The following is an 18,311-nucleotide window of genomic DNA, read 5'->3' as shown; positions in this document are numbered from 1 at the left end:
AGCTGAATACATAGAACCAAATGACAAGAATTAACTGTGAACGACAACAGCAACAACAATTATAGCTACAACAATGATCAACACAACGATCATTCACAAATGAGAAAACAAAATAATAGCAAAAACAAATACATACATTTCATAATTAAGTAGTTGTAGCAAAATAAAATTAAATATTAGAGCTGGGAAAAACATTATTTATATGATTTATAAATAATACAATATATAAAACGATTTCAAATTTTTTATAAATTTTTCATTGAAAACCTCATATATATATTTTTTAGTGAACTGTCTTTAATTGTCAACTCTTACTCCATAATCATACTATTTTAATGGCTTTTGTAAAGCATCTTTCGATTGACCTTAGAATTATTACTAATTTAGCTTTTTCCCATTCATTTTCCTGTTTAATTTTCAATAAAAAACCTATTTAAACAAATATCAAATTTTATATTATATATACAAAAATAAACTACTATTATTTGTATGCATGGGAAAATACAATTTTTGTTCTTAAATATAGTTTAATCTATAAAATAATGCTTGCTTTTAGTGAACAACTCAACCGATTAAATCTTACATATTAAACTGAGGGCGTTGCTTGGAAGTGGAAGGCAGCATCATTTGAGATTGCTGCTGTTGCTGTTGTTGCTGTTGCTGCTGCGGTGGTTGCTGCTGTTGTTGATGCTGCTGCTGCTGCTGATGGTGCTGCGGCACGTTACCAGTGGCTCTGCCACCTTGCTTCTGGTAGACCAAGCCAGCAACACCTGGTATTGTATTGCAGCCCACACAGGCATGCAGTGTCTCATGAATAAATATATCACAATCTATGCAGAAGAACTGATTGCAGTAGCCGCACTTGAAAACGCTTTTGTCTGTTACGGGATTTAGCACCTTTATGCAGGCATAGCATTTACGCAAGCTGCCGCAGTCAGGCGATGCCGGTGGCACCATGTCATAGGACAATTCTTCGAAGTTGGGCACTGGGAACAGATGATGATAGGAACGAGCCAAATGGGGCGCTGATACCAGCGTCAGTCCACAGCATTGGCACTCGACCGGCAACTCACAATACTTGCTGTTGCATTGTGGACAATGATGACCGGTAGTAGACAATTCGCTGGGCTCTTCAAGATTTTCGATGTGGCACATGCACATGGACAGCGGTGCATCCTTGCCCTCAACCTCGTTCTTGCTGTGCGGGAAGCCCATGCGTATCAATGAGTTATCCTGTGTCTTTGCAGCGGGTGGTGGATCCACCTGAGACAACAACTGATCCCGATAATGCGCATCGTCCAACACAGCACCAAACGTGCCCATCGTCTGTTGCGTCAAATAGCGACAGATGTGAATTTCCGCTGATAATGAAATAACCGAACAGCGTATTCGTTCCCTCTTCAGCTCATCTATTGTTACATTAATATCCACGGGATCGCAGGTAGTCAGCGAGCCCATGATGATAACGATCTCTCGCGATGCATGCGATGGCACCACCTTAAGTGTCTTCAATGCCAAATCCAAGCCATTTTGCAGTGAGGGCTCACTGGTTAGAGGGACATTCGCCAGGCTGCAAAAGAACAAGATGATCAAGATATCTCTTACAACTATTCAAAAATATTCGTTCTGCTCACCTTGCTAAAGCCTTGAGATGCACTCGCGAGGTACCGGTAAGCTCGGTAATTTTCTCTGCTCTCTTTGCCTTTAGTGCGATAATGCCCAGCTGGCTAATGGGGTTCTGGTCGAAAAACTCCTCAATAAAGATCTCCAGCAACTTAAGTGTGCACAACAAACGTGTGGGCTTCAGATCAGGCACGCTCATCGACTCAGAGCAATCTAAGACAATGAACATGTGCCGCATCATACCCAGCCGATTCTGTTTAGTCTTATCCGCCTGTCGCTTACGTTTCGCCTTCTGTATAATATCGGCAATGGCACCGTCCAGCAACCCGTCATCATCCTCCTTGATGGCTTCCCTGTAGCACAACACAATTCTACATATAGCAAAACTTAACCAGACCGCTGTTCTCTGAATTTACCAAGTCTTTTCATAGCCAGTCTCCCAACGGTACTCCTTTTGGTCGTCTTGCTCATCGTCGGCCATTTTTGTTGCTTAATTATGATTAATTGTACTAACTAGAAAAACAAAATTATTTTTTTCGGCATGCACATCAGACCGGCAAACAAACAGTGTGCCCACAGCACAATCTGAAGTGATTAGGCAGCTGAAGTATAGAGTTGCCAATATTCATAGCAAAAGCTTATGTCAAATGTCGGAAAGCAAGCAATGATATAAGACAGAAATAAAAAATTACATATATTTCATAAAATATATCCCCGTGCATTATTCAATCGCATTTAATTTGATTTATCTCAAAAATTGTCAAACGGACAGTGCTGCCATACTGAGAGCGGAAATACACCACGCCACGTGATTGGCTAACAAAGTGCTACAAAACGCGGACGAACGGAAAACGGCGCTACACAATCGATTGAGCATATACGACACATTTCCAATATTAAAGTCTGATAAATTGTGCGTATTTCATAACTTACGAGGTTGAAAAAATAACACTGTAAGTAATTAATTTAATTTAATAATTAATACATACTAGTAGTGCAGTTTTTATTGAAGTTTAAAAATTCATATATGTAAGGTAGCGCACTCAAGTGTCATCCAAGCCATTCCCTGAAAACAGAACTGGCCACTTCGTTCAGTTGTACAAACTTTTTTGGCATTCAGAGTTGGCGCGCGTGCAATTGTGAACAGCGTTGCGCGAGTTGGAGAATAAAAACAGTTAAATTAAAATTAGTTGTTAAAATACAAACTGGTTGTTCTCTACATTTGCTCAATATACTTTTGTATATGAAGGTGTGTTTCACAAGAAAAAAAAAAAGCTAAAATACGAAAACGAAAAGCGCATATATAAATGTGGAAAAAAGCGGTCATACATGGAATATTTTGTCTGAAATATAGCTTGATAAGGGGCTGTATTGTATCAATGATCCGTATAACATTTATAAAACCTTGAGCTAAGTTTCGTGAGTGAATGGGTGTCTATATTTAATTAATACATTCAATGCAGATGTAAATGCAATATGCGGCGTTCAACCCAAAAATGGCGGCTAGTTAAAGATAAGAACAAGAAAAGAATATTATTATGTATATAAATTTGAATAAATTAAATATTGTGTAGAGGAGCTCATGTTTTGATGTTGCATTTTCGCGCCCGGTTTGCTGTTTTGTGCGTCTACTTTTGTGCGGGCGTTCGTTGCATTTTTTGGCCATTACGCTTTGTGCTCGCCTTTCTGCTGAGGCTCTGTATTTTCTGCAGCCATTACATACAGCTAAAAATTCACCACACTTTGCTGCCAGTTGTGAATGTTGCCACTTCGTTTCACAAAACACACCACGGCACTGTACTTTTATTTTTTTTTTGCTCTCATGTGCGTGTGTATGTTTGTGCGCGTATTTCCTTCGGTTTTTATTTGTTTTTAAATTGTGAAAGAAAAAAAATTCAAATTGTACATTTTACAGTTACTACGGTGGTTTTTTGTATAATGTTGGCACAGGAGATCGCACCGACGGAAATAGGCAAACACGCAAATATAATAAGAGGCAAGTGGTTGGAAGTCGAAGCAAAAAAAAAAAAAAAAAAGAAATTTTTAACAGAAAGCCTTCGTTATACAGTTGCCCAAGAGGAATTAGCCAACATGGATGTGCTCGTTTGTGGACGCTGCTTGCGCGCCTTTAACTTTGTTGAGGAGTTTCAGTCGCACAAGGAGGATGATGCCTGTGAGAAGGAAAATTCAAGTTTGAAGGAATCTCTCGACACCAAGCCCACAATTTGGGCATTCACGCTTTGGAAGGCCACACAGTTACACACACGCAAGGAAAGTAACATTTCCAATTCCTGGGCACTTTACCAGCACTGGGTAAAGCTAGAAGAGAGCGTGCGTGAACCTTGGATTGTTGCCGGTCGGACAATACAGTCCTTTGGCAAAATCGGGCATGGCCAACTGCAGGATATGCCTGTGCGCATCACCAAAACTGTTGTGAATCCCAACAACAATAATAACAACAACAGCACTGCGAACAGTAACAACACTTCAAGTGTTTCGCCCACAAGAAGTAAGAGTATAGTTTTTCTTATACATATATACTAAATAACACAATCTTCGTCCACTTAAAGAATCGCCTGGTGGTAAATTGCCAACTGTTGCTTCACAACTTAAGGATACAGAAAATGAACGACCCAAATCGAAGCCAGGTACGCCCACTCCACCTGGAGCCTCAGCACAATCGACATTATCGGGCGTTGTCAAGAATAACAATCGCATTGCCACGCGAGTCGATCCCAAAACTGAGCAACGAACTGAGGAGGCTGTGGACAGTATTGTGGCGAAACGCTTTAATCCACGCCGGAAAACCCATGAATATCTGGTTAAATGGATTGATCGGTCGCACAATGAAAATACATGGGAGGTGATGGCCAATTTGGAGCGAGTACCCTACTTTCTGCAAATGTTTGAAAAGCAGCTGGCGCGGCAGAAGCTTAAGCGTGAGAAGAGCCTAGATGCTCTTAAGCGTATGCAGCAGGAAAAACCACAGCAAGACAAACAGCAGTCTCAGACTGGAGGCAAATCGGACGCCGCCCCGCATAGTCCACAATCCTCTGCAATATCACCCAATTCAAGCACAGGCGCATCGCGTCCATCACGCACTTCCAAGACCAAAGCTATGGATCAATTCAAACAATGGGTTAGCGAAGGCGGTACCGGCGAGGGCTCGACGTCGCCCTCCTCGGCTAATGAGGATGAGTCTGCAACGGAACAGGAATGGTCGACAACTGGATCGACGGCAACAGGTATTAAACGGAAATTAAATCATACAGATTCCAGTTCGGAAGCTGCTGGACTAAATGCCTCCAATGACTCGATGGAACTGGAAGATCTTGAGGAGGATCTAATACCTTCGCACACTGTGAAGCGTTTAAAAAACGGCGGCAGCTCCGTGCAGCTGAATAAGCCCAAAATACCAACCACGCCTGCTCGCATCAATGGCAATTCCTCGTCCAGCTCTCTTTTTGGCGATAAGGAGCAGAAAATGGGTGAGGTCATCTACACGGAGGACAGCACAAGCACGGGCCTGTTCCGAAAGCCCGAAATGCCCAATACTATATACGCTGTAAGTATTCGTACTGATGGTCGATAAAAATATACATATATTTATTTCTATCTATAAATATATTAACCTGATCTCTATCTCTTTTCTTTTTAAGAAACGTAATAAGCTTGAGTGTCCAGTGCGTTATTTATCCCGCTCTGAAATGGTCAACAACAACAGCGGCATCTTTCGCGTAGAACAATCGGAGAGTAGCGCACTTTCGCCAGTTCCAAAACCTAGCCAGACAACCACATCCTCGGTGGGCAAGCGCATGGCTGTTGGTCGATCATCTGGCAACAATTCACCGGTTACCGTTGGTCAGCGCACGCATGTGTTGCGCACTCCTGGCCAGGTGCCTCCTATGCAACGTCGGCCTGTGGGCAGCAGCAGCACGCCCAATCCGCTGCGACAGACGCCAATGGCCGCCAGAGCTGGAGGCGGAGCTGCCACTGGAGCTGGAGCACGCATGCTGGTCACGCGCGCCAATACGCCACAGCAGCGACAAGTGGCTGGATCCAAGGCGGTAACGCCAGAGCAAAAGATATTGCAATTATCAAAGTCTGGGGATCTCAAGGTGACGCGGAAGGTGATGACTCGAGAGGATCTACAGGCCCAGCGTGTTGCGCAGGTGCGCCAACAGCGTCAGCAGCAAGCGCAAGCCTTGCAACAGCAACAGCAGCAGGTGCAGATCCAGAAGGTCCAACAGTTGAACCCACTGAGACAACGCACTACAAATGCAGCAGTCGCTAAAGCACAACCCATGCAAATCGAGATGGAGGTAGAGCAGGAAGATCTGCAACAGCATCAGGCACAGCTGTGCCCCATTACTGGCAAGCTAATTGGCCAGGAGGAGACGCAGCTTCAAATGGAACAGGAGCAACAACAGGAACAGCAGCGCGAAGAGCTAGAAGCTGCCGCTCAAGCGCTGCTCGGTGGTGATCAGCAGGTGCTCACCAACGAGGATGGCTCCGCGTTGCTGGTGCGTGGCGAAGATGGCACCGTCTATCAGGTGGCCGGCAAGAATGCCGAGGGCCAGACAATACTCGTGACCCAGGGACCCGATGGGGAGCAACAGTTCGCCTATGTGGCAGCCGCCGAGGGCGATGATCAGGATGTGTTAACGCTGGACAATGCTGTGGCTGAAGCCGTCGCCGCTGTGGGCCAACAAGGCGATGCCACCGCTGATGGCGAGCATATACTTGTGACCATGACTGAGGAGGAACTGGCCCAGCATCAGGCTGCTGTGCTGCAGCAGCAGCAGCAGCAGCAACAGGAAGCGGCATCAGCGGGCAGCACGCCACACACGGCGCAGATTCACATCACAACATCGGACAGCGATGGCACCGAGGCACAAATACCTGCCGAGGTGGTGCAAGCGGATTTACCTTCCCCAGGTAAGCGTGACATTAATTTAAAATAATTTCATAAATTAAAATTTAAATTTATTCAAATTACAGGTGGAACCCGTCGCGTAGTTTTGTTGCTGCAGGATGGCACCTTCATGATGACTGAGATGCAAGAAGATCAGTTCAAGACGCTAAATATCCCGACGTAAAGAATTAAAAAGAAAAGATATATAGCATGTATGTAGGTCGTAAGCATTATAACGATACATAAATATAAAGCACGGGCCGTTGTTGTAAGGATACACAAACACACACACAAGAAAGAAGGAAACCCGCTTAAAATTTAAGCATCGGCATCCTGTAGCTGTAGCCGTATCCGTAGCCGTAGCTGTTCCCATTTTGCCAACCATATCGCACATTGAGCATACGCATTCCCCATCCTTTTACTCTAAAAACTTCTATTTTTTTAAATAATTCAATTCGATCTATTCAGAAGGTCCATGCAAACAAAAACAAATAGCTAGCTTTGCAGTAATTGAAATTTTCTTCAGTAAAGTAATATTACTTTGACATGATGGGGTTGAGATCTGTTTTATATATACATATATGAGTAAGAAGCTATGTAAATTTTGAAGATTGCAGAGTTTTCTGATCTAATGGATAAGTCGATTCCAAGCGTAATCTTCAATCATGAACAGCGGCAACAAATATACATTAGAAAACATACATACAAATCAACTTGTACTTGTATTAATTAAAGCAAGAAATTATAAACAAAAACAAGCAAACAAAAACTATCTAATTTAAATAACTTAAAGTAAATCATAATGCAATTCTTTATTCTAAGCAACAACTAAATGCAGCTGTTGCATTTTGAAGAAAGAGAAGTTAAATATACTATTTAGATAACTCAGCAAAATATTTAGAATTTGCAACACACACACACACATGCACACACTGACACATACACAAACATACAGATACACACACTCAGCAAAAAAAATTAGAAATAGATCATGTAATTGTAATATTATAATTATTGATATGTATTGTACATTATTTAAGTAATTTTTAAAATCGAATGAACTAAAGCAAACAACAATATGCTAATTTCGTTATTAAAAAAAGAGGAAACAGAAGAAATGCCACAAACACTTAACAAAATGCATAGTTGTAAAATATAAACAAATATATATATTAACTGCAATTTAAATTAAAATAATAAAAGATGAAATTCAGGCGATTTCAAATGGACTTTGGATACAAATTGATGAATTGATAATTGGGAAAACGAATTCTGTGTAGTTTGATTAACTTAAAAATAACAAATTAGGAATAGCAATTTCAAGTCAAATGAAAAAAAGTAATAATTCGACTCTGGATGAATGCGATCAACTCATCTTGCATAGAAAAAACGACTAAATAAAATACAGTTCCGATACATTAATTTTATATATTATTCTATTCTATAGCTTTCAATCATAGTTATTACAGTAAGTTGCTTAGTTCTAACTAATCTCTCGCTTCTGAAATTTGGCTATAAAGAAGCCGACAGTATCCAAGTTTTGCATACGATTCTCACGACTTGGCCCAAAGCGCTGCAGAAGGTCGCACTGAGCAGCTTCCAAATCTGGCAATGGTAGACCAGGTGCACCCAGTTTCGGTGTCGCATCCACTAGCTGCAGTTCAGTGTATTTGCGCAAAGCCCAGGACACGATCTCCTCACATTCAGCCTCGGTCACGGTGCAGGTGCTGTAGACAAGGATGCCACCAGGACGGAGCAAGGGCACAGCCTGAGATAGTAGATTGCGCTGTATATGTGGATAGGATTGAAGCACCTTGGGTTGCTTAATGTTGCAACAGAGCTGCGGGCGATTTCCCAATCCACTGCAGGGAGCATCCAATAGTATGCGATCAAAACTACCGGATGCAAATGGCGGAGCTATTGAATCTATATCATTGTTGTCATCCCATGCTTTTGTAGCATCAAATTGATGCGCCGTAATGCAAGTGTAATTGGCAAGCTTCTCTGTCATGGAGCGCACACGACTCGCTGAGTTATCCAGGGCAATTATGGTGCCTCTGTTGCATATCAGTTCGGCCATGTGTGTTGTTTTGTTGCCTGGTGCCGCGCACATATCAAGAATGCGTTCACCCGGCTGGGGATCTAGCACCCTTACACATACCATCGAGGGCAAGTTCTGGAGCAGTGCATCACCATCACTTAGATCTCCCAATGTGGGAACTCCACTCACATTCGTTTGCATGCGCACAGCAATTCCCGAAGCTGGTTGTTCCTTGTTGTTGTACAGCTGATGGCGTTGCATGAGCACCTCACCCACACCTATGAAGATCTTCTCATTGCAGTCGTAGCGCGTTGATGTGCCCCGCTTACATTTGCCTGGCAAATCGGCAAACACATTAACAAGTTCATGAAGCTGAGTGCCAGATTCCATGGCCAACACGCCAGGAGCATAAATGTGTGCGCCACGCAATACCGCAGCGCCGCAACTGGTGTCAACAATAAGCTCCTTGCGGCAGTCATCATATTTATTATCCGTTGTTGTATCCAAAGGTGAAATGCACAGCATTTCAGGTATTTCCTTCAACCCATAAACTAGAGGAGCTGACGAACCATAAAGCGCGCTTAATTTGGTTTCCAATTTCAGTTTGTAGTCCGCCACACTGGTGCGTAGTGTGTTGATGCGATATGTTGTAATGCGGGGTGTCTTGCAGAGCCATGATAATAGTTTGTCCAATTCGTGGGACTGCGTAAAAATTGATGAAAATTTACTAACTTTAAAACAAAATCACAAGTTAAACATCAGTGTTGAGTAATTAGAGCAATGTTGCCCTAGTAGACAACAGAATTATCGATATATCGTTCTTGACCGTCTGCCTCTTAAGACAACATATTGACAGCAGTGTCGCTTGACTGTTTGCCCTATCTCGAAACACAGTTGTAATATTGACTCACGTTTACTTTAAGAATTCCATTTTCTAGTAGTAACCCTTTGCCATAAAATGGAGTTTTTGGATAAAACATTCTGTAAATCGATTGGAATATCTAGCATGTCACGCTTGTTATCATCTCTAAATTCAACACACCGGCCTCGCTTGTGGACAAGACGTGGCAGCATATGAATGCCGTATAAAAACCCACCATAGCATATTATAGTGCTGCTGCTCTAGCATACGGGCACGCTCAGCATTGCGTTCATTTTCAGCGTTGGTGAATTTGCAGTTTTTTCAAAGGCAAGTGTATTCTCGGTCAAGTTTTATTTCGCTCTGTGATTTTTAGACATTTCCAAGCAGAAATTTCTAAAATTTCTGCTCAAATTGGTGTGCGTTTGATTCAATTATTTGGTGCGTATTGTTTGTAAATGAAGTCTTAAGTGCTACTGTTATAAAACGGCGCATGATAGTAAAAAGCTGGTAGCATTTTCATCTTTTTGTATTAAAAGTGCTGCCGCAGCAATGTGGGTGATGTTGGTGTATTAGTGTAGAAATTTTAACACACACACACATGCATCTGACGTGAGCTACTTGCGATGGGAGTGGTATTGCAATCGAATGCACGAAACTCAAATTATCGTTCACAATAAAAGAAATTTAAGCCGCATCGTACAACTATTTAAACTACTGCACATTTATTTCAATTTGTTTTGCATTGTGATAGTATTGCTCTATTATATAATGCATTTTTTATTGAATTCCTTTTGAAAGTGAGAAATATCGATTGTCCTATACAGTGGGAATCGATTAAAGGTATCGCAACCAACTCTGTGTCATCGCCAACTTGTACATTCTTCTTTGCTGTCGGTTTGGAGGCAGAAAATTTGGTCAAAGGGAAATTTACAAAAAAAACTATAAAGAAAACGGTAAATAATGAGTGCAAAGTGCAAATAATGAAAACGTAATACTAAAGCAATGTCCAAAGTGCAAATCAATCAAGTATTTCGACTAAAAATTAATAAAACAAGGCTACCGCTGTTCGACGACAGCAAATGAAAAAAAGCATACGTCGCCGTCATCATTTCTTAGTACTCACACAAAGGCATCCACTCACACACAAACACATACACTTAAAAAATTGCATAGGGCTGTCTAATGTGTGCGTGGGTTACCCAGTGTATTAATTTGCAACGCAAACAATAGAAAATAAACAATTCTACACGTTTGATGAGCTTTCAACTCCATCAATGGCTGTCTATGTGATTTTCGTTTTGCCAAACGACTTAAACAACGAAAATGTAACACGCACACAAGTCTTTAGGCAACCCTAAACTCTCATGTGCGTATATGTGTTTATGTACTGTGCCCGTGTGTGCGTTGCAGGGTGTTGCTGCTGCTGTGCTGCTGGCGGCGGCATATAAAAGTTGCTACGTGTAGTTTTAATTTTCTTACACATTTTTTTTTTTTTGCGACATTGCGTTTGAATGGTTTAGTTTTGATTTTTCTCTTTGCAATGGCGCGTTATTTAGACAGTATTTATGCGAGTTATTCAAATACCGTGTTCATTAGTTATTTGCGCATTCCTTTTTTAAAGGTAGCCACTCAAGTCGCCACTGTGCTGCCACATTGTAGTTGTTTTCTATTCGAAATCAATTAAAATTTCAATTCAATTGCAAATAGGAGTAAATTGATGTATGTGTGTCAGAACTTTAACTAAAAAAAAAAAACGCACACACACACACATACGCACTAACAATAGTTAAATCCGCTACTGTTGCTGACTCACCACAGATTTCGACTTGGACAGCGGTCGAGTCATCGAGCGGGAGCGCTGAGCATTTGCACTGATAAATCTAGCACATTTCCCACCTCAAATCATTTACGCGCACTACACGTTTTTCCTTCAAAAAGACGTGCGACACAGACGAACAAAAAAAAAATCAATACCTTATCAGTTACTGCGACGTCAGCGTCAGCGTCGACTGAGCGCCGGCTGTGAACCTAACAGTCAAATCAATGTTGTCTTTTCTTTATTTTTGACAGGCTCTTTTCTTTGTTGTTTTTATTTTCTGAATGCGACTTCTTGAACTTGCGGTTGTCAATGAACTTTTTTGGTAAAAGCTTTTCCTTGGCAATTTCTACACTTTCTCGCTGGCTAAGTGGCTCGCTTGGTTGAGGCAGATTTGTTGATCGCATTTTCATTTTTTAATGGTAGATTTCATAATTTCATTTCGTTTTCCGGTTTACTCATCATTGCTCGCCTCAAACACGTCAGCTTAACAATCGAAGCTTAATTATTAAAACAGTTTGCAATTAAGCTGCGAAACCTGAACAACATTTGACTAAAACTTCACTACTCACATTCAATTCAGTTTAATTGCGCTCCCCTTTGTTGTAATTTTATTATATATTTATTTGTCAGTTAATCGAATTAAGCTAAGTGAAACTAACTTTTGCGCTCGGTCTTTTGGTCTCTTTAATTCATTGCAGTTTCTTTTTCAAGTTGCAATAGCACCGCACACATCCACCAAAGGAGTTGCATTCGACAGCAATTTTGGCAACTCGGATTTGAACTTGTTTATAAAAGTTACTCTATAAAATACTAAACAAAGAAGAAGAAGAATCAACAGTCAGCTGTGTAGTGTAATTAATTTATATAATAAACATCCCATCCACATTGAAAGACAGAAAGGAGAAGGAGCGAAGCAACAAGCAGCATCAACATGGGAAATGTATTTGCGAATCTATTCAAAGGCCTTTTCGGCAAAAAGGAAATGAGAATATTGATGGTCGGTTTGGATGCCGCTGGTAAAACCACAATTCTGTACAAACTCAAATTAGGCGAAATTGTTACAACGATACCTACTATTGGTAAGTAAGACATCTGTGATAATTGAATAAATACTAATCTGTTCCCTATTTCGTTCACTTGCAGGTTTCAATGTGGAGACTGTAGAATACAAGAATATTAGCTTTACAGTGTGGGATGTGGGCGGCCAAGACAAAATTCGTCCATTATGGAGGCATTACTTCCAGAATACACAAGTACGTTCACTTCCCATTAATCAACTTTATCAGCAATTAATTCAATCTAGATGATGTTAACAACTTGTAATGATTACTTATGATTATTCAAAGTTAATTTTTGTTTCAAGACGGGACTGATATCTCCTATTATAGACTGCATACCTTATTTCCAATCGTTATCTTCGCACCCGATTAACATTGCTTTATGTGTTTTCTTTATATATACGTTATACAGGGTCTTATCTTCGTCGTTGATAGCAACGATCGAGAGCGTATCGGCGAGGCGAGAGAGGAATTGATGCGTATGCTGGCCGAGGACGAGCTCAGAGATGCAGTCTTACTAATATTCGCCAACAAACAGGTAATTATTTAGTTAGTAGTAGACAATTAATTAGCGGATGTTTCTTCGAGCATAGCTTTTGTTAAAATTAAACAACTTCCATGACGTCAGCATTTTTGAAATAGCATACTGCGCAAACTAGACTAAAGCACGTGTTAAACAAATGTTGATTGGTGTTGATAAGAAAGAAAAACTGTAGCGCGAGATAACCAGGGTCTTGAAAGTGCACTCCCACTAATTAATAGAGAAATGTTTTTCCATTTCTTTAATCAAAACTAAATGTCCACCTTCTCTCTCTCTTTCTCTCTTCCTGTCTAGGATCTGCCAAATGCAATGAATGCGGCTGAAATTACCGATAAGTTAGGCTTGCATTCACTCAGAAATCGCAATTGGTATATACAGGCGACGTGTGCAACCAGCGGCGACGGTCTCTATGAGGGACTTGACTGGTTGTCTAACCAGCTCAAGAATGCTAATCGCTAAATAAACTACAATAATAGCAGCAGAAACAACAACCGCAAAAAACAACAACAACCACAACAACAAAAATAATTATACACTAAACTTTGAAATCTTCAACAACAACAAGAATAGCCACAACAACAACTAGAGACAACGGCATCTTACATGTGGGAATAAAAATTATAAAATCAAGAAGACAAAGATGAAGAGCGATGTTCGGGTTCTGCGCATTTCCATATTTTCCAACAAAAACATAAAAAGTAAAAGAATAAACACGCAAAGCCGATGCTCGCATAATGAAAACTTGTTTAAGAATCGCAAACAACAACAAAACTACACACACACACACACACACATACACAACATAACACAAAACTTTTCAAAGCAGCATCAGCATATTAAAAACGCTATGATTTAATTTAAAATTATATATATATATAATTATTGGATGTTCAAATGCAAAAATGAGTAAAATGAGAACCCAACCACCACAAACTAAAGCAACAAGAAAAGTATATGGTATAAAATTATCTTTTTTAAGTTATTTTTGCCCTACCCCTCATCAATATATATTTCTTTTTAATTTTATAAATATAAAAGTAATAATGAGAAAAACAAAACTGTAATTGTAATTGCTCTTAAAAAAAAAAATACAAGAAAAAAAAACAAATTTAATTTTCTTTGTTTGTGTCCGTCGCTTGGCAGCAAATCAAGTAACAACAATAAACACATAAACTATATTTAAATAAAAAATAAAAAACGGCAAGTACTATTTATAAAGGTAATTCTAAATAAAATTTAAAATAAACAAAACATGCTGAACCATTTTTGATACACATGAAAATAAATATTTCAATTTATTCATTAATGTTTACTGATGTTATCGATAATTTAAAAGCATATTTTGATCAATCGCCGACAAATTTTACTCAACACTGTCCCGGCACGTGCAGGGTTGCTTTTGTCAGTAACGATAACACAGTCTTTGCTGCTGGTGCCAATTTATAAGTAATTTTTCAATTAAATTAACAGAAAACCTGACAAAAACATTGTTAAAATGTCGGCCAAGCAAAACTCAAAGAAATCTAAGTGGGCACTGGACTTCAATGTTAGGTAAATATAGAAACTGTTGTAAATAACACGTCAGGCTAATTTTCCTGCTCCTGTGATGCAGCAAAAATGCAGATATGCCCTCGCCGCCTGGATATAATCCCACGGCTCTAGTCAATCAAACTGAAGTCGTACGTGATCAACGTTTGGTAATTAAGAAATCATGGGATTTGGCATTGGGACCACTGAAACAGGTATGCAATGAATACGACTAGAGATGGCCGGTTGTAACCTTTGGATTTTATTTACTCTCTAGATACCTATGAACCTGTTCATTATGTATATGTCCGGCAACTCGATATCCATTTTCCCGATCATGATGGTAGGCATGATGTTGATACGTCCGATTAAGGCAATGTTTACCACACAAGTGACTTCCAAAATGGCCGAGGGTGCACAGGGCACCGGTCAGCGCATAATCTATATACTGGGAAATCTGGCGAACGTAGCGCTCGCTCTGTATAAATGTCATAGCATGGGCCTGCTGCCCACCCACGCCTCCGACTGGCTGGCCTTTGTGCAGCCCCAAACGCGTTTAGAGTATTATGGAGGAGGTGTTTCATTTATTTAGATTGTAACTTTAAACGTATCCTTTATTTGAGTCATAGATAAATTTGTTTAACACATAACAAAAATGTAACTAAATATATATATTGTCTTTCGTCTCGTCCGTCTCAATCATCCAAAATCTTTTTGGCCTCCTTTTTGATGTCATGCACTATCTGTTCGGTTGGCGATCTGCGAAGAGTAAACAAAAAACAGAATTTGATAGAGTATGTATTTAAAATTGCGGTCAATTTATTCATAACTTATATTTAACAATTAAATGGTTAATTTTGTTATTTCGGAACCGGTATTCAATTGCAGTTTTTGAGTATTATTTTGCTCCCACATTTTGTTTTGAGAAATCCAAAATGTGTTGTTATTTATTCGACATTTGAAAGTCAGATACACTGCTGTATTGGAAATTTGTATTTGCGTTCGCGGAACAAAGCTATATTTTGATTGTTAATAAAATTGCTTAGGTTTAAAAGGCTACATATCCGTAGTTGAGTTTTTACTTTTTGCCCTCGATGAGTTCGCGGAGTTTTTTGTTCATTTTTTCAACCAGCTTGGGGGGATCATCTACGCGAGGTACCTGTGGAAGGAAGTGGATTAAGTAGAGCTTCACATTTTCATTTCTTTTAAGAGAGCATACTTCGTAATTCTGCGATACGTAGACACCTGTGTAAACTCCGGCCCCAAAGGTGAGCTGCAATAAAAATATAAATGAGTTTTATTAATAAATTATTCATGTATATAAGTTTCAAGCTTTTTAAAGCTGCAGACCAAGCAGAAAATCATTCGACGACGGCTTCGCTTGGCCGGGCACGGAGGTATCTCGTCACATGATTGGCATGAAGATTGCCATCGTTTCGCCAATATTTGCCTTCCTAATCCAAGCAATTTCATTTTCTTAGCTTTACGATTTTTAAAGAAATTTCCAAATAATTACATTAAATTTGTAAAAAAATTGATGTGTTACTTGAATTTTAATCTGACTACTGTGATGGAATAAACATATTCAAGAATGACTTTTCTATGATATTGAAACATGAGATTATGGCCAAATAGAAGATACATTTGTATCTAGCCAAAAGGCGGCATCGTATATTGAGATCCATTTAGATATCGATAGCTCGGAATATTTTTTTGGAGTTGCCATACTAATTTATTTCATATGCGCATTAAACTTTGACACTAACCATTCATAAAGTTAGTGATTTTGAGCAAGGATTCACTTCAGGTGCATAAAAGCGGAGCCTGCGATTTATGGATCCATTTTGACATATGACGACAGAAGCACGAAGCTGGATAAGCTGACGTATTTAAAATTATTATAAATAAACAGTATTTCGTTTGCTGGTGTTTTTTGCATATTACTGGCTAAATTGTTGTTATGTCTTTGTCCCATGATACACAGTGACAACAATAACACAGCAACGGCATTAAATCATCGCCGTAAAAAGAACAGCACGATTTGTACGATTAACTTATAAACACATGACAAAAGAACACTGTCGACTTGTTGCAGTCGTGCAATCGAAAATTTCACACACTTTCCCTTTTATTACGTGCATTACTCACCAAAAACTTCAACATTGTCCAATAATTAAAATCACCTTTTTCGCCCGCACGCGCCAGAGTGAGAACTAAAACAACAACCGAGTTCAAGAAATTGTCAAATCTGTACGGAACGACCACCGCGGGAGAGCGCGCTGGTGTGCCTGTGTACTTGAGTGTGTGTGTGTGTCTTTCTAAATGAGAATAAAGAGCGAGCCTATTAACAGCTGGCACACTACGTTTTCTCTGTGTGATGTTCAGTGTTGTTTTTTTTTTTTTTTTTTTTTCGTTTTCTGTTATCTAATCACAGGCATAAATAATAACTGCAGTACTTTAGAAGTTGATTAACTGTTTAATGTTATCTGGCAGTTTGCAAAATTTTTAAATTTTTTGCGAGTATTTTTCTAGCAAACTTTATTTATAAAATTTATTTCAGTTTAAAAATGCAGAAAGTAGCTTTTTGCCAACGCAACGAACGAGCAACGTCCAAACACTAAATAGTAAAAAAGCAAAAAGTAGCCAAAAATAAAAAACTTGTTTTTTTTTTATGTACTGTTGTGTTTCGGCACTTATATGTGTGTTAACACCAGAAATCTAAATATGCTAATAATGCTAGAAGTTGATTAGTTTAGAAAGCACTCTTTTAAAATTCAAATGCGCGGGCAACAGTTGCACCACTGCAATAACTACGTTATACAGCACTAGTGCATTTAGTAAATCTGTAAAAGAGTCATTGGATTTGTTGACACTTAACTATATTTTGTAATACATACAATATCTAAAAACAAATTGCACATTTAACAGGGCACCAAATATGTATAATCGAATATGAATAATTTTGAATTAAAATCGTTGTCTATTTTAGCTTAAACTACGTCAAGTTATCTTTTTCCACCACCTTTTAGGCCAGAACTGCAGGTCTCGTCTTCAGGTAAACAAATGCCACTATCTATAATAAATATACATATTTTATTTATTAAAGAAAAGCACTTCTCATAACTACTTACCATCATAGCTATAGCACCTAATGCCGGCAATACAACAGTTCCAATTTTGCTTTGCATTTGTGCGTTTTCCAATTTGCGCTCCTTTTTTTGCTTACGCGTCTCCTTTACCTTGCCCTTTAGTTGACGCATATTCTAGATGCATACGTGAAACTAATTAATAACATTGTTGACTGTTTAATATAAATAATATAAATTACCGATTGCACTAATTGGACTGCTGACGTGTAGTTTTATGATTACTTAGAATATGTAAACAGAGCGAGAACAGGGCGGTATTAGCGCACAGGTAGCTGCCGATAGGCTTTGTCAACAAGTTGTTTCTGGTTTGGATTTCAATACATATCTTTGACATCGGTGCTCTCGTCGAAACGCACTAAAGAAAGTTTTGCAGGTGGTTGTTGTTGCGGTACAAACAGTTGTCACAGCTGTGCTTAGTGAAGCAAAGCTGAGAAGGTTACAAGCCGCATTGCATGGTAGAAATATGCAGAGAGTGAAGCTGGCCTATTTTCAGCATATTCATTAAATGATAAGCACAGCGCGAAAATGGACGTTGTATGTATTTTATTTATGCATTAAAATTAAGTTTGTTGGTAAACATTGTCAGAAACAACTGAAAACACAACGTCACAATTTTTTAGTTTCTACCAGCGAATGCCAGAAATTAACGAGTAAATGAACAGTGCTGCCACATCGTGAGCAAGATAAATTTAGTGCTGTAAAGCTACAAAATATTAAGCGCGCATTTCAAATATAATAATGTCAATATCAATAAAAACCATTTTAAAGTAAAAGCA

At 39.3% G+C, this 18,311-nt stretch overlaps 7 protein-coding genes across 13 annotated transcripts; 3 read left to right on the top strand and 4 right to left on the bottom strand.

The window, feature by feature from the left end:
- Window positions 1-432: 432 nt before the first annotated feature.
- On the bottom strand, window positions 433-2,273 carry Ssl1 (general transcription factor IIH subunit 2 Ssl1). The gene is made up of 3 exons (XM_089468722.1): window positions 2,040-2,273; window positions 1,635-1,976; window positions 433-1,570 (listed from the first exon to the last, which is right to left on the bottom strand). Exons 1-3 carry the CDS (start codon window positions 2,102-2,104, stop codon window positions 580-582), a joined length of 1,398 nt encoding a protein of 465 aa, XP_089324848.1. The 5' UTR covers window positions 2,105-2,273; the 3' UTR covers window positions 433-579.
- Window positions 2,274-2,378: 105 nt separating this feature from the next.
- On the top strand, window positions 2,379-7,780 carry Chro (chromodomain-containing protein chromator). 2 transcript variants are annotated; one of them, XM_089468709.1, is made up of 6 exons: window positions 2,379-2,576; window positions 3,539-3,619; window positions 3,692-4,132; window positions 4,194-5,188; window positions 5,283-6,561; window positions 6,625-7,780. In XM_089468709.1, exons 2-6 carry the CDS (start codon window positions 3,562-3,564, stop codon window positions 6,720-6,722), a joined length of 2,871 nt encoding a protein of 956 aa, XP_089324835.1. In that variant the 5' UTR covers window positions 2,379-2,576; window positions 3,539-3,561; the 3' UTR covers window positions 6,723-7,780. The 2 variants fall into 2 exon arrangements, with proteins under 2 accessions (XP_089324835.1, XP_089324834.1); XM_089468708.1 differs by lacking the exon at window positions 2,379-2,576 and adding an exon at window positions 2,712-2,872.
- A 172-nt stretch (window positions 7,781-7,952) lies between these two features.
- On the bottom strand, window positions 7,953-11,556 carry LOC108612583 (tRNA (cytosine(72)-C(5))-methyltransferase NSUN6). Of its 3 annotated transcripts, none has more exons than XM_089468723.1 (2): window positions 11,255-11,556; window positions 7,953-9,281 (listed from the first exon to the last, which is right to left on the bottom strand). In XM_089468723.1, exons 1-2 carry the CDS (start codon window positions 11,285-11,287, stop codon window positions 8,022-8,024), a joined length of 1,293 nt encoding a protein of 430 aa, XP_089324849.1. In that variant the 5' UTR covers window positions 11,288-11,556; the 3' UTR covers window positions 7,953-8,021. The 3 variants fall into 3 exon arrangements, with proteins under 3 accessions (XP_089324849.1, XP_089324850.1, XP_017861004.2); XM_089468724.1 differs by lacking the exon at window positions 11,255-11,556 and adding an exon at window positions 9,677-9,818; XM_018005515.2 differs by lacking the exon at window positions 11,255-11,556 and adding an exon at window positions 9,491-9,632.
- Window positions 11,557-11,957: 401 nt separating this feature from the next.
- LOC108612576 (uncharacterized) lies at window positions 11,958-16,738 on the bottom strand. 4 transcript variants are annotated; one of them, XM_018005507.2, is made up of 4 exons: window positions 16,535-16,738; window positions 15,606-15,659; window positions 15,469-15,545; window positions 11,958-15,145 (listed from the first exon to the last, which is right to left on the bottom strand). In XM_018005507.2, exons 1-4 carry the CDS (start codon window positions 16,547-16,549, stop codon window positions 15,082-15,084), a joined length of 210 nt encoding a protein of 69 aa, XP_017860996.1. In that variant the 5' UTR covers window positions 16,550-16,738; the 3' UTR covers window positions 11,958-15,081. The 4 variants fall into 4 exon arrangements, with proteins under 4 accessions (XP_017860996.1, XP_089324853.1, XP_017860995.1 ...); XM_089468727.1 differs by lacking the exon at window positions 16,535-16,738 and adding an exon at window positions 16,153-16,492; XM_018005506.2 differs by lacking the exon at window positions 16,535-16,738 and adding an exon at window positions 15,737-16,057.
- On the top strand, window positions 12,192-13,972 carry Arf1 (ADP-ribosylation factor 1). Its single transcript, XM_018005495.2, has 4 exons — window positions 12,192-12,339; window positions 12,404-12,513; window positions 12,731-12,856; window positions 13,154-13,972. Exons 1-4 carry the CDS (start codon window positions 12,192-12,194, stop codon window positions 13,316-13,318), a joined length of 549 nt encoding a protein of 182 aa, XP_017860984.1. The 3' UTR covers window positions 13,319-13,972.
- EMC4 (ER membrane protein complex subunit 4) lies at window positions 14,269-15,095 on the top strand. The gene is made up of 3 exons (XM_018005496.2): window positions 14,269-14,410; window positions 14,472-14,601; window positions 14,664-15,095. The coding sequence occupies exons 1-3, from the start codon at window positions 14,355-14,357 to the stop codon at window positions 14,976-14,978; spliced, it is 501 nt and encodes a 166-aa protein (XP_017860985.1). The 5' UTR covers window positions 14,269-14,354; the 3' UTR covers window positions 14,979-15,095.
- A 35-nt stretch (window positions 16,739-16,773) lies between the features above and the next one.
- Window positions 16,774-18,164, bottom strand: LOC108612579 (single-pass membrane and coiled-coil domain-containing protein 4 homolog). Its single transcript, XM_089468728.1, has 3 exons — window positions 17,715-18,164; window positions 17,518-17,649; window positions 16,774-17,459 (listed from the first exon to the last, which is right to left on the bottom strand). Exons 2-3 carry the CDS (start codon window positions 17,644-17,646, stop codon window positions 17,412-17,414), a joined length of 177 nt encoding a protein of 58 aa, XP_089324854.1. The 5' UTR covers window positions 17,647-17,649; window positions 17,715-18,164; the 3' UTR covers window positions 16,774-17,411.
- Window positions 18,165-18,311: the final 147 nt, after the last annotated feature.

This window comes from Drosophila arizonae, chromosome 4, assembly GCF_054131065.1.
Source record: "Drosophila arizonae isolate 15081-1271.41 chromosome 4, UAZ_ARI_1.0, whole genome shotgun sequence".
Lineage (NCBI taxonomy): Eukaryota > Metazoa > Arthropoda > Insecta > Diptera > Drosophilidae > Drosophila > Drosophila arizonae.
This window is presented reverse-complemented; position numbering and strand designations above follow the sequence as displayed.

Excerpts from the sequence above, each read along its gene's own strand:
- Ssl1 (XM_089468722.1), bottom strand. The coding sequence starts at position 2,104 with ATGGCCGACGATGAGCAAGACGACCAAAAGGAGTACCGTTGGGAGACT. Across the intron at positions 1,977-2,039 it reads ACTGGCTATGAAAAGACTTG|GGAAGCCATCAAGGAGGATG; the intron begins GTAAATTCAGAG and ends GTTGTGCTACAG. Across the intron at positions 1,571-1,634 it reads CATCTCAAGGCTTTAGCAAG|CCTGGCGAATGTCCCTCTAA; the intron begins GTGAGCAGAACG and ends GTTCTTTTGCAG.
- Chro (XM_089468709.1), top strand. The coding sequence starts at position 3,562 with ATGTTGGCACAGGAGATCGCACCGACGGAAATAGGCAAACACGCAAAT. Across the intron at positions 3,620-3,691 it reads ACACGCAAATATAATAAGAG|TTGCCCAAGAGGAATTAGCC; the intron begins GCAAGTGGTTGG and ends TTCGTTATACAG. Across the intron at positions 6,562-6,624 it reads AGCGGATTTACCTTCCCCAG|GTGGAACCCGTCGCGTAGTT; the intron begins GTAAGCGTGACA and ends TTCAAATTACAG.
- LOC108612583 (XM_018005515.2), bottom strand. The coding sequence starts at position 9,559 with ATGTTTTATCCAAAAACTCCATTTTATGGCAAAGGGTTACTACTAGAA. Across the intron at positions 9,282-9,490 it reads ATGGAATTCTTAAAGTAAAC|TCCCACGAATTGGACAAACT; the intron begins GTGAGTCAATAT and ends ATTTTTACGCAG.
- Arf1 (XM_018005495.2), top strand. The coding sequence starts at position 12,192 with ATGGGAAATGTATTTGCGAATCTATTCAAAGGCCTTTTCGGCAAAAAG. Across the intron at positions 12,340-12,403 it reads TACAACGATACCTACTATTG|GTTTCAATGTGGAGACTGTA; the intron begins GTAAGTAAGACA and ends GTTCACTTGCAG. Across the intron at positions 12,514-12,730 it reads ATTACTTCCAGAATACACAA|GGTCTTATCTTCGTCGTTGA; the intron begins GTACGTTCACTT and ends TACGTTATACAG.
- EMC4 (XM_018005496.2), top strand. The coding sequence starts at position 14,355 with ATGTCGGCCAAGCAAAACTCAAAGAAATCTAAGTGGGCACTGGACTTC. Across the intron at positions 14,411-14,471 it reads GCACTGGACTTCAATGTTAG|CAAAAATGCAGATATGCCCT; the intron begins GTAAATATAGAA and ends CCTGTGATGCAG. Across the intron at positions 14,602-14,663 it reads CATTGGGACCACTGAAACAG|ATACCTATGAACCTGTTCAT; the intron begins GTATGCAATGAA and ends TTTACTCTCTAG.
- LOC108612576 (XM_018005506.2), bottom strand. The coding sequence starts at position 15,859 with ATGAAATTGCTTGGATTAGGAAGGCAAATATTGGCGAAACGATGGCAA. Across the intron at positions 15,546-15,605 it reads ACGTATCGCAGAATTACGAA|GTACCTCGCGTAGATGATCC; the intron begins GTATGCTCTCTT and ends TTCCTTCCACAG. Across the intron at positions 15,146-15,468 it reads GAACTCATCGAGGGCAAAAA|ATCGCCAACCGAACAGATAG; the intron begins GTAAAAACTCAA and ends TACTCTTCGCAG.
- LOC108612579 (XM_089468728.1), bottom strand. The coding sequence starts at position 17,646 with ATGCGTCAACTAAAGGGCAAGGTAAAGGAGACGCGTAAGCAAAAAAAG. Across the intron at positions 17,460-17,517 it reads TAGGTGCTATAGCTATGATG|ATAGTGGCATTTGTTTACCT; the intron begins GTAAGTAGTTAT and ends TATTTATTATAG.